At 40.1% G+C, this 13,284-nt stretch overlaps 1 gene segment (V, D, J or C); it reads right to left on the reverse strand.

Annotated features, from left to right (window-relative positions):
* Positions 1-9,972: 9,972 nt before the first annotated feature.
* On the reverse strand, positions 9,973-10,472 carry LOC102977649 (immunoglobulin kappa variable 1D-33-like). The segment is given in 2 exon segments: positions 9,973-10,295; positions 10,424-10,472. Coding segments are annotated over 2 exon segments (372 nt in total).
* Positions 10,473-13,284: the final 2,812 nt, after the last annotated feature.

Below are 13,284 nucleotides of genomic sequence, written 5' to 3' on the forward strand. Positions count from 1 at the left end.
TTTTTTGCGGTACGCGGGCCTCTCACTGCTGTGGCCTCTCCCGCTGCGGAGCACAGGCTCCGAACGCGCAGGCTCAGCGGCCACGGCTCACGGGCCCAGCCGCTCCGCGGCACGTGGGATCCTCCCGGACCAGGACACGAACCCGCGTCCCCTGCATCGGCAGGCGGACTCTCAACCACTGCGCCACCAGGGAAGCCCCAAAGGATTTTTTGATGAAAAACTTCACTTGGGATGATGGAACAATATGAAAAAAGAATTATTTTATCATATATTTTTCTGAATGTTGCTTAGAAAGACTCTTCCCCTGTTGACTCTTTCTCGTCAAGTAGAACCAGGTCCTGCAGGATTTCCCGATTTTTGTCAGCTCTGGTGAGAACCTAAGCTCCTCCTGCCTGTGTGTTGGAAGCCACAGCCCTGAGGCTACAGTTCAAAAGAAGTTGCAGTTTGTGAGAAGAGCAATGATGGATCCTTTATCTTAATGTCTCAGGGTAGCCTGTGTCTATCACTGACACTTTCCTGGGCCTTTATTTAAGAATGGTCCATATGGAACATGGTTCCAGGCTACCACTGCTCAGAGGGTCAGTCTGTTACACCAGCTTTCATTAAATAGGAAAACAATGTGACGATTCTCACGTGTCAGCCTGGTGCAGGTCATGGTGAACTGAACGGCTCCTGAAAAATAGTGCCAATGTCAAATTGCTTTCGTCCTGAAAATAGAATTTGGAGAAATTGAAAGAGTAGACTTTGTTGTCCTATTCAAGTTTGGGTCATTTCAATCCAAGCCAGACTAAAAAAAAAAAAAAAAATTAACAAATTAACTAGACAATTAACTAGTAAGATTCCACAAGAATGTTTGGTGTGCATAGTCTCTGGGAAATACTCAAGAATAAGATTTTGAAATAATGCTGAAAAGATAACTGAGCAAAAATTATGTTCACCTTTAAACTCAGAACTTTATGGCAATAATATCATTTACTGAGAAAAATCATGGTGTAGAAGGACATGCAGAACTACATTATGTTCCATATCTCACTAGTCAAAATATTATTTACCTTTTTATTTTATCCTATTTTGCTCTCTTTGACCTGGTCTCTTTTATGATGCTAGCAAATAGATTCTGGGTCTTACTTCTGGCTTCTGAAGGTACCAAGACAAATAGGGGTTTCCACTAGGTAGCAGGCTGCTGTCCTGAAGATTCCAGCCCTTTAATTAACCATGCAGTGAAAGAAGTCAAAAGATAAACGTCTGCAAAAACAAACAAACAAATATGAAGCAAAATGGAGGAGGTATTATAAATATTAAAGCTAGTTTTATATGATTCTTTTAACAAGTGTTAAATTAAGAATTGTTTTTATGTGCTCTTACTGAATGAATTCTGTTCCCCTAAAAATTATAATGTTTTAGACTCTGGGACCTCAGAATGTGACATTATTTGGAAAATATTCATTGTCGATATAATTAGGTAATTAAGATGTGGTCATACTGCAGTATGGTGGGCCTTTAATGAATATGACAGGTGGCCTTACAAGAAGAGGAGAAAGGACACAAAGACAGCAATACACAGAAGAGACCACGTGAAGACAAGTGATTGGACTTATGATACCACTAGTTCAGGAAAACCTGGGGCCACCAGAAGGTGAAAAAAAGGCAAGGAGGGGTCCTTACCTACATGTTTCAGAGAGGGCCTGCCCTGGACAACACCTTAAATTCATACTTCAAGGCTGCAGTCCTGAGAGAGAATACATTTCTGTTGTTTTAGGCCACCAAATTCCTAGTACTTTCTTACAGAAGCCTTAAGAAACAAACCCAGTAATGAACATGGAAACATAAATTGTGGGAAAAAGAGTGAAAGTGAGAATTCTGTTGTGTTTTCTTTTGTTACAAATCAATTTTCCAGAAATTTTACAAATATTCTTTAAGATGGATGAATTTCAAAGAGAATTTGTCTCTTTTGTGAAATTACCAGAAAACTTTTAAAGTCTCCAATTATTATTTGTTGTATTACGACCAACTGTCCTAAAATATATAGAAAATGTAAAATCTCTTAAAAACTCATTCTTGGTCAGGAAAGTTTTTGAAATATTCCTTTCCTACCTTCAGACAGAAATGATAAGACTTCTGATTCTAAAAGAGGCTCTCTGTCCCATGTATGTGACAAAACCATGTTGAGGCCTGTAAACAAAACTAACGGGCACCCAACACTAGTCACTGCACACCATACACCAATAATAAGAGTTTTTCAGGGTTGAATGAGTGACCTCCATGACTTCCAGTGGGGAGTAGACCTCTGTGAGTCTCTAATTTTGACCACAGTCAACTGAATGAGGAAGGTCTTAGGCAGGCAGCTTCACCGCGTCCGGAGCCTGTGCTCCGCAACGGGAGAGGCCACAACAGTGAGAGGCCCGCGTACCGCAAAAAAAAAAAAAAAAAATTAACAAATTAACTAGACAATTAACTAGTAAGATTCCACAAGAATGTTTGGTGTGCATAGTCTCTGGGAAATACTCAAGAATAAGATTTTGAAATAATGCTGAAAAGATAACTGAGCAAAAATTATGTTCACCTTTAAACTCAGAACTTTATGGCAATAATATCATTTACTGAGAAAAATCATGGTGTAGAAGGACATGCAGAACTACATTATGTTCCATATCTCACTAGTCAAAATATTATTTACCTTTTTATTTTATCCTATTTTGCTCTCTTTGACCTGGTCTCTTTTATGATGCTAGCAAATAGATTCTGGGTCTTACTTCTGGCTTCTGAAGGTACCAAGACAAATAGGGGTTTCCACTAGGTAGCAGGCTGCTGTCCTGAAGATTCCAGCCCTTTAATTAACCATGCATCGGCAGGCGGACTCCCAACCACTGCGCCACCAGGGAAGCCCTGAGAAGCCCTGAGAAGCCCTGAGAAGCCGTTTTAGACTCTGGGACCTCAGAATGTGACATTATTTGGAAAATATTCATTGTCGATATAATTAGGTAATTAAGATGTGGTCATACTGCAGTATGGTGGGCCTTTAATGAATATGACAGGTGGCCTTACAAGAAGAGGAGAAAGGACACAAAGACAGCAATACACAGAAGAGACCACGTGAAGACAAGTGATTGGACTTATGATACCACTAGTTCAGGAAAACCTGGGGCCACCAGAAGGTGAAAAAAAGGCAAGGAGGGGTCCTTACCTACATGTTTCAGAGAGGGCCTGCCCTGGACAACACCTTAAATTCATACTTCAAGGCTGCAGTCCTGAGAGAGAATACATTTCTGTTGTTTTAGGCCACCAAATTCCTAGTACTTTCTTACAGAAGCCTTAAGAAACAAACCCAGTAATGAACATGGAAACATAAATTGTGGGAAAAAGAGTGAAAGTGAGAATTCTGTTGTGTTTTCTTTTGTTACAAATCAATTTTCCAGAAATTTTACAAATATTCTTTAAGATGGATGAATTTCAAAGAGAATTTGTCTCTTTTGTGAAATTACCAGAAAACTTTTAAAGTCTCCAATTATTATTTGTTGTATTACGACCAACTGTCCTAAAATATATAGAAAATGTAAAATCTCTTAAAAACTCATTCTTGGTCAGGAAAGTTTTTGAAATATTCCTTTCCTACCTTCAGACAGAAATGATAAGACTTCTGATTCTAAAAGAGGCTCTCTGTCCCATGTATGTGACAAAACCATGTTGAGGCCTGTAAACAAAACTAACGGGCACCCAACACTAGTCACTGCACACCATACACCAATAATAAGAGTTTTTCAGGGTTGAATGAGTGACCTCCATGACTTCCAGTGGGGAGTAGACCTCTGTGAGTCTCTAATTTTGACCACAGTCAACTGAATGAGGAAGGTCTTAGGCAGGCAGCTTCACCGTACTTTTGTCTCTTATCAGATACTATTAGTTTGAGGTTCTTAAAAGTGAAAGCCAGTGTCTGATATTCATGGCCTGGGAAGACTGTCTTGTTGGTGTTTGAGTTTGTTTTCCTGCTGTCCTTTCTCTGTGGGAAGGAGACTGTGATACTGTTAAACACTCAGTGCAGGGTGTTCTGTAGACCTGGCCACCCAAACAGCCCAAACCCATGGTGCTTTGGACAAGGTTAGAGATACACGGAGGCCTGTTCCCCTCCTGGATCCAAAGGGCTGTTCTGTGTTAACAGGAGAGAGTTTGTCCTTAAGGGAGAGTTGAGATCAGCCCACTCAGTAGAGGGAGTTCCCCAGCTGAAGGTGGGCTGGACTGGATCCTGAGCCCCGAGGCACCTGTGATTGGAGCTGGTTACCTTTCAAAACTAATAGCAAGTTCTCACCCACCAGAGGGCAAAGTCCATGGAAAAGCATTTTGGCTCATAGGGACCTCAGGAATGGCTCTGTGAATATATTTATCCTCTGACTTTATAAGTTTTCTCACACCCTGGAGAAGCAGGTTTGATTCCCTGCCTGACTTTTCTGAATCTTCAAGACCTTACTCTCCATGTTCGTGACAGAATCTGTATCTGAATGTTTGACTCATTTTTGTTTCCTTTCTCTTGGAATAAAGATAAAAATCCCATAGTTAAGTATAACTGATCAATAAGATACTCGAGTGGGAAAATCATGTGCTGGAGATGAAGCCTTTTGCCTGTAAATGTTAAACTATGTTCTGTATCACACTCACCCACAGACTAACTGGACAAAGTAAGACAATAATTTCATTGATTTGCCTGCCTGAGCTTTCACTGCCCTATAAGTTCTTCACCTCCTCTGGGATCTTCACTCAAAGCTCACCCTTGCACTCCAAAGATGGTCTCCTTACAAGGCATAGCTTTTCTGGATGTTTAATAATTTTTTCCACTGTCTACATGTGAGGTTTTTTTGGTTTGACCTTGTAAGAAAGTCTAGGTCACTTGAGAAGTGGGGAGTGGACAACAGAAAAAGATTCTGAGCACCAAATGAAAGATTCTAGACTATTAAATTTTAGTTGAAGCTGCCTTTGTTGCTTTTTTTTTTTTTTTTTTTTTTTTTGCGGTACGCGGGCCTCTCACTGTTGTGGCCTCTCCCGTTGCGGAGCACAGGCTCCGGACGCGCAGGCTCAGCGGCCATGGCTCACGGGCCCAGCCGCTCCGCGGCATGTGGGATCTTCCCGGACCGGGGCACGAACCCGTGTCCCCTGCACCGGCAGGCGGACTCTCAACCACTGCACCACCAGGGAAGCCCTGAGAAGCCCTGAGAAGCCCTGAGAAGCCCTGAGAAGCCCTGGGAAGCCCTGGGAAGCCCTGAGAAGCCCTGGGAAGCCCTGAAGCTGCCTTTGGATAAGAGTTTGTATGGTAATCCAAGATCTCAAAGGACATAATTTTCTCCAATCTTTTGTATAGATAAGGAGGTGTAACTGAAAAAAATGGAGACTATAAGCTGAGAATTCTCAAATTCAGTGCTTTTCTTACATATTCAACAATTTCAGGATTTTAGAAATTCTTATAATTTTGAAAAAGAGATATTCCATATCCTCTGGAAAAAACATCAAATTAAATCGCTTAAACTGATGTCTAAAATCAACTAAATTCTCTGTAACCAGTCCTGTTCACCTATCGTTAACATAAATGGAAAATTCAGAAAATGAAAAAACGCAAGGGATGAATGAAGTATTTAGTGGCTATTCCTTATCTTAGAATAAAAATACACTGCCTGCATCAGTAAGGGAAAATGGTGATTTTCTGCCTTAAGGAAGTGTTGGCCTCACGGTAGGGGACTTCATGTGCACTTAGTCACTGTTGACCAAGAGCCAGGGATCACCCAAAGTGCAGATGCTCTTTGAAGAATCAACTGCCCCCATCTTTTAGTGCTTCCAGAAATTTGCATGTTGACTCTTCTAAAGCAATGACTAGACCAAGCAGAGATTAAGGGTCAGATATTAAAAATAAATACATGAATAAAAAATAAAAAATAAAATAGGATAATATCTGAGCTCCTTGGAGGAGACAGGAAGATATTATAAGTTTAAGAAGGAACTATAGGCTATGATAAATTACTGGAAACATGCTTGTGCAGATCTTACTCACATTGCATATCCTTATCCTGGTCAACTGGGAACATCCTCAACCCACAGATTGGCTCTCTATTCTGGAATCCTCACAGCCTTACGTGCAATATGAGGCCGTTATTAGAAAGTATAGAAATATATTATTCCAGGGAATTGCACCAAAATATTTTATTATTTGATAAATGTGAAGAGGAGAACTCGTTGATTCTATTTTTAAAATAAAGCAAATAATTGCTGGTCACAATAATCCTGAATACTCCTCAACTTACAACACCTTTTTTGGGGGACTGAATAATAATGTTTCAAGATTCAGTAAAATTATTTGTCTTCATATAACCTACACTTCTAATGTTGGTCATAACAGGAGTTCGCTACACTCAGAACATGTAGAAAAAAGAAGAGAGAATGAAAAACATGTTACAAAATTGTCTCTGTTAACATTTGCAGAGAAAAATGAGAACAGACAGATTTAGAGAGAGAGAGAGGAGAGAGGAGCCATAATATGAATTACCATCCTCCCACCATCAAAATCTTCAAGGTGATGGGCAAATAAAGACAAACTTAGGACCAGATCTCGCAATAGGATAGACATGTATGTGTATTAAGAATTTGACTTGACTGCCCCCTAGTGTCCTTATTTTTAAACATCTTTATTGGAGTATAATTGCTTTACAATGGTGTGTTAGTTTCTGCTTTATAACAAAGTGAATCAGCTATACGTATACATATATCCCCATATCTCCTCCCTCTTGCATCTCCCTCCCACCCTCTCTGTCCCACCCCTTTAGTGGTCACACAGCACCGAGCTGATGTCCCCGTGCTATGCGGCTGCTTCCCACTAGCTCTCTATTTTACATTTGGTAGTGTATATAAGTCCATGCCACTCTTTCACCAGGTGAAAGTAGGTACAAGTACAGATAATAATCTCCTGACTGGAGCACCAGTCCAGAAATCGTGTGAAACCAAGACATCTGAAATGAGTTGGGAACACTTTTGGGGCTGTCGGGTGACATTCTGGTTGTTGCCTGTGGTTGATTTCCCTTTGTTGGAGTTGCTCTCCAGATTATATTTCTGGCACAAAACAGCTGGCACCAAATCACACGGAAAATTTTTCCCCCGTTGTTAAGAGAGCTGTCACACTTGCCTCATAAACAGGACGGGGATGTATATCCCCTTCCACGGTGTTGAATATGTGTCTTTTTTTTTTACATTCACTTTTATTTATTATTTTATTTTTAAAGAAATGTGTTTATTTTTTATTTTATTTATTTATTTACTTTTTTAAATAAATTTTTTTTAATTTTTAATTTTATTTATTTTTGGCTGTGTTGGGTCTTCGTTGCTGCGTGCGGGCTTTCTCTAGTTGCGGCGAGCGGGGGCTACTCTTCGTTGTGGTGCGAGGGCTTCTCATTGCCTTGGCTTCTCTTGTTGCAGAGCACGGGCTCTAGGTGCGCGGGCTTCTGTAGTTGTAGCACGCAGGCTCAGTAGTTGTGGCACGCGGGCTTAGTTGCTCCATGGCATGTGGGATCTTCCCGGACCAGGGCTCAAACCCATGTCCCCTGCATTGCCAGGCAGATTCTTTTTTTGTTTGTTTTTTACATGACTCTTTTTTTTTTTCCACACACACACTGTATTTTATTTTTACAAGAGATAAATAAACTGACACCAAGCATTGTAAATGGATGACCACAACAAAAGCAACAATGATTGCAACTACCAAACACAAAACACACTCATACTATGTCATAATATTGACATTCAGTCCAGTAATCCTCCACTGTAACAGCTCCTTTATTTTGCAGTGAAAATTGATTTGTATATTTTTTGCCTCTGAGTCCTTGTGGGATTTTTTTTATTCAAACAGAACGTCACAAAAATTATAATCATCCTCTTCAGTTCACTCAGTCCCATGTAATTAATTTTTTTTATCTTGATCTTTTGTTAGCACTTTCATGAATTCATCAGTTTTCCATTCGAGTTCTGAAAATGAAACACTTTTACAGGAACATTTTTGCAAAAGCATCAGAGTACACCCAGAACTGTCTGTAAATGACAAAAGACTTAAAAATGACCACAGTTAAAGATTTGATGATAGTTCATAATAATGCAATTGACAAGGAAATTTAGTTATTTCTGAGATATACATTTTAAAGTAATAACTAGAATTATGTCATAACATTATACCAGAACATATAAGATTTTTAGAAATTTCATGTAATGTCTGAAACATTTACATTAACATATTTCCATACAAATAACCCAAAGAAAGTTTAGTATTAGTTGTTTTTTTGTTTGTTTGTTTGTTTATACTGCAGGTTATTAGTCATCAATTTATACATATCAGTGTATACATGTCCATCCCAATTGCCCAATTCAGCACACCACCATCCCCACCCCACCGCTGTTTACCCCTTTGGTGTCCATACGTTTGTTCTCTACATCTGTGTCTCAACTTCTGCCCTGCAAACCGGTTCATCTGTACCATTTTTCTAAGTTCCACATACATCTGTTAATATACGATATTTGTTTTTCTCTTTGAACCTCCATACTGTTCTCCATAGTGGCTGTATCAATTTACATTCCCACCAACAGTGCAAGAGGGTTCCCTTTTCTCCACACCCTCTCCAGCATTTGTTGTTTGTAGATTTTCTGATGATGCCCATTCTCACTGGTGTGAGGTGATACCTTATTGTAGTTTTGATTTGCATTTCTCTAATAATTAGTGATGTTGAGCATCTTTTCATGTGCCTCTTGGGCATCTGTATGTCTTCTTTGGAGAAATGTCTATTTAGATCCTCTGTCCATGTTTTGATTGGGTTGTTTGTTTTTTTGATATTAAGCTGCATGAGCTGTTTGTATATTTTGCAGATTAATCCTTTGACTGTTGATTCGTTTGCAAATATTTTCTCCCATTCTGAAGGTTGTCTTTTCATCTTGTTTAGGGTTTTCTTTGCTGTCCAGAAGCTTTTAAGTTTCATTAGGTCCCATTTGTTTATTTTTGTTTTTATTTCCATTGCTCTAGTAGGTGGGTCAAAAAAGGTCTTGCTGTGATTTATGTCCAATAGTGTCCTTCCTATGTCTTTCTCTAAGAGTTTTATAGTGTTCAGTCTTACATTTAGGTCTTTCACCCATTTTGAGTTTACTTTTGTGTATGGTGTTAGGGAGTGTTCTAATTTCATTCTTTTACCTGTAGCTGTCCAGTTTTTGCAGCACCACTTACTGAAGAGACTGTCGTTTCATTGTATATTCTTGCTTCCATTGTCATAGATTAGTTGACCATAGGTGCATGGGTTTACCTCTGGGCTTTCTATCCTGTTCCATTGATCTATATTTCTGTTTTTGTGCTAGAACCATACTGTCTTGATTACTGCAGCTTTGTTGTATAGTCTGACTTCAGGGAGCCTGATTCTTCCAGCTCCATGCATGGCCACAGGCAAGATCTTGAGAATTGTCTGAGGTGCTGCAGGCAGCTTGCAACATCAGCACACCCACCCCTGGGCATCACATACAGGCCACATGGTTTGGTTACAGCCTGTATCTCCAGTGGCAGATATGTTCGAGCTTCTGTGGGAACACCAGGGCATCACTTATTTCTAATACTGCTTCACTTAGCATCACACTCCCCAGACTTTAAAAGGGTATAGTTTAGACTCACATTCCATGTATTAAAAAAAAATCCTTGCTTGCAAGATGTAGACTTGGTTTTCTTTTGCTGAAAGAACTCCAACCTAACTCCTCAGGTGTAATCATCTGTCCTATATAAATCAGAAGAGGCATCATCATGTCTGTGCCACTGGCACTGAAGAGGGGCAGGAGAGTTAGAGTGCTGTTCCTGCCACTTCTGCCAAAACTGCTAGCCACATTAAAAAAGTGGGTGCATCTCAGAAATGTTCTCAGTGGATGGAGGTGGCAAGAGCAGCTGAGGCAGTCAAGCCTCACACATCTGCATCCCCTAGTGGTTTACGTTCTGGTTTGTAACACTGTGGGAGGTATTTCATCATACTGTTGACAGTAATAAGTTGCAGCATCTTGAGCCTCTAGGCTGTTGATGGTGAGGGTGAAATCTGTCCCAGATCCACTGCCAGTGAACCGGGATGGGACCCCAGTTTCCAAATTGGATGCACCATAGATCAGGAGCTTAGGAGCTTTCCCTGGTTTCTGCTGATACCAGGCTAAATATTTGCTAATGCTTTGACTGGCCCGGCAAGAGATGGTGACTCTTTCTCTTAGAGATGCAGACACAGAGGATGGAGACTGGGTCATCTGGATGTCACGTTCGGCACCTGAGATTGGAAACATAAAAAAAAAAACCCTCCATGTTATTACTAGTGTTATAAGAGGACTTCCCTGAAGGACCAGGCAGTACTGACCACACTGGGCTGAGCAAATTCCCAGTGTTCTCCGTCCTTACCTGGGAGCCAGAGCAGCAGGAGACTGAGGAGCTGAGTGGGGGCCCTCATGTTCACTCTTTGTCCTGACCGGGACTGACTTCTGCACAAGATATGATCAGAGCATTAATAAGTCTCCAGGGCAGTGGGTTGTTCTCCAGTAACATGCAAATCAGTAGGGGATGGGGCAGAGTTGGGCACAGCTGCAGGGCTGGACAATCTCAATAACATCGCACAGGGGCTGTGTCTCCCAGATGTCCAAGTCTGATCAGAGCAGGTCAAATTTGACTGCAGACAATGCTTTTCTCCCTGGAGGCCAGAGACTTGAATTACTCTACTGTTCTTTTGTTCTTTTCAATGTTCACAACATGATTTTCTTGCTACCTTTCCATCTAATATGGGTTCTATCGTGGATGATATACTTCAAGAAGCTGCAAGAAGTTGTACACGATCTCTGCATTTGGTACCTGGGGATATCATTGAAGCTAGAATGTCTTCTTTGTTGACCTGATTCCCTGATGCTCTTGGAGTGATAAATTATTATTAGAGAGATAGAACATAGGATAACCACAACGTTTCCCATCCATATTTAACAGTGCGCCAGATCCAGACATGTGCAGAATGTGAAGAATCTTCCAATGTTGTACAAAAATTTCTCTGAACTTATTAGAGTGAAAATACCTGCAGAGCTCACACAGAGCCAAGATTAGTTGTTTCCACCAGCCAGAGCACAAAGTCTCATCATTTGAGAGGCATCAGGTTGCATGTTCCAAAAGGCTTTGTTCCAGTAGAGGGCAAAATTATCTGCATTCTCGATGCCATTCAGGTCTTTCCTAATAAAGATTAAAAGCAAAATCCACTAGACTCAAACAGTTTCAGCCAAAAAGATTAGATATTGCTGAAGAAAAGATTAGTGACTTTCTCAATAGAAAGTATCCACAATCGATCACAAGGAGAAAAAATACAATAAAATGAGCAAAGCATTCGTGAACTGCAAGCCAACTTCAAGCAATCTATTGTGTGTATAATTGAAGTCCTGAGAGGAAGAAGGAGGGGCAGGAGTACAAAAAAATATTTGAGAAAATATTGTCTACAATTTTCCACATTAAAAAGAATCACACCCAGGGCTTCAATAATTAAAAATCAAGATCAGGTGAAAACCATGAATTCAGTGGTTGAATTTGCAGAAGGCTGAGAAAAAGCACACAACTTACCCACCACTCCCTCTGGGGTCCTGGCTAGAGTTGCAAATAAGTTTCTAGCATCTGAATGGCTGGGGGAATATCAAGAGATTATCTTCGAAATGAAAACACAACCCTCATAACAAATAAATAGAGTCAACACTAGTTACTCTTCTTTGGGTTCTGAAGGTTACATGTATATTTTGGAGTCAGTGGTCTGACTGATTGCTTAATAACTTGTAATGGTGCCATTTCTGAGGGAGTCCCAGAAAAGAAGAAGACTCTGCACTAAGTACAACCTGCAGTGGACTCTATGACCTAGTGGACCAGTGAAGCTAAAGTGCCTGGGGTTAGATAGGGACAGTGTATGGAGGCTGCAGAAAGCTCAGCAGGAGAAGCACAGTTCAGACCTCTAGAGTATTGGAATAATGCCATAATCCCTTCTGAAGATACCAATTCCCTTTTTTGGATATGGGTTCTGATTTGCTATTAATTCCTTGTAGAGACTACATGCTGTCTATAGGCCCAAAAGGAACCCTGTGACCTGAGTTGCTCTTTATGAATTGAGTGGTAACTGACCCAACAGTCTATAAACATATGCATGCAAAAGAGCATTCTATCATCAGGTAGCAGTGGGATATTAAGGCTAGGGCTTGATTCTGTCCCCCAGGCACACAGGATTTACCCATGTAGGTTGTTCAAACTCTCTTGGCACCAACACTTGCAGAATTCCCCCTTTTCTCTCATGCTGTACCTACAGACTTATGTGGATTCCCTTTAGCAAACTGATTGAAGAAGAAAATAATTCAGATCAAATTTATGTCATATATGCTTTCATCTTTTCAAAGTAGATTTTTATAGCATTGAAGCCCACTTTAAGAATAGTGCGGTAAGACCATGCAGGAAGAAAATATCTCAGTGGGTAGGACTTGGAGTTATGTGCTCTAATCCACTTTGCCTTGCACAGAGATAACCCGGTGTCAGAGATCTTTACTAATTCAAGAGCAGTGATTAACAGTTTGGCCAAATGGTCAGAAGATTGGATTAACCATGACTGGAAGGTTGGTGAGAAGTAGCTTTCTAAAGGAGTGTTTTCAAATGGATCTTTTGGACTGGGCACATTTCTTGGAGTGTCCCTTAGTATTTTCAGGTACAGAAGTAAAATTTAATAGTTAATAGAAGATTACAGTAACACAATACATAAAAGTCAAATGGGTTAATCCATTAATGAATAAAAGATTTGAGTTACTCTACACCAAAAGAGTTGTTGTATATGGCAGTGGGAACATAGGTAGTGGAAAATATAAAGTTATAAATGTTAACTATGGCTGACTTGGTACAATTGGAGAAATAAGAGCTCTTATCTATATCTATATTTATGTGTCTATCTATCTATCTATCTATTATCTATCTATCTATCATGATTTCTCACCTTCTTCTGAGTGGCAGATGTAAGAGGAAGGATACATGCCAATTATGGGTATTTCATGTTGGATTAAATAGTCAGAAATGCTTGTCAGGAGAGCACCTGCCCTTGTCCTGTCTCTGAATGAATTATGTCTCCCTCTGCTGGTGATCTAGAGTTGAGACATGTTAAGATTTTTTCTACAACCTTTATTTATATACAATAAACCGCACATGTTTAGCGTATACGATTTGGTGAGTTTGGATATATGCATACACTCATGAAATCTTTACCACAA

Source organism: Physeter macrocephalus, chromosome 12 (genome assembly GCF_002837175.3).
Source record: "Physeter macrocephalus isolate SW-GA chromosome 12, ASM283717v5, whole genome shotgun sequence".
Taxonomy (NCBI): Eukaryota; Metazoa; Chordata; class Mammalia; order Artiodactyla; family Physeteridae; genus Physeter; species Physeter macrocephalus.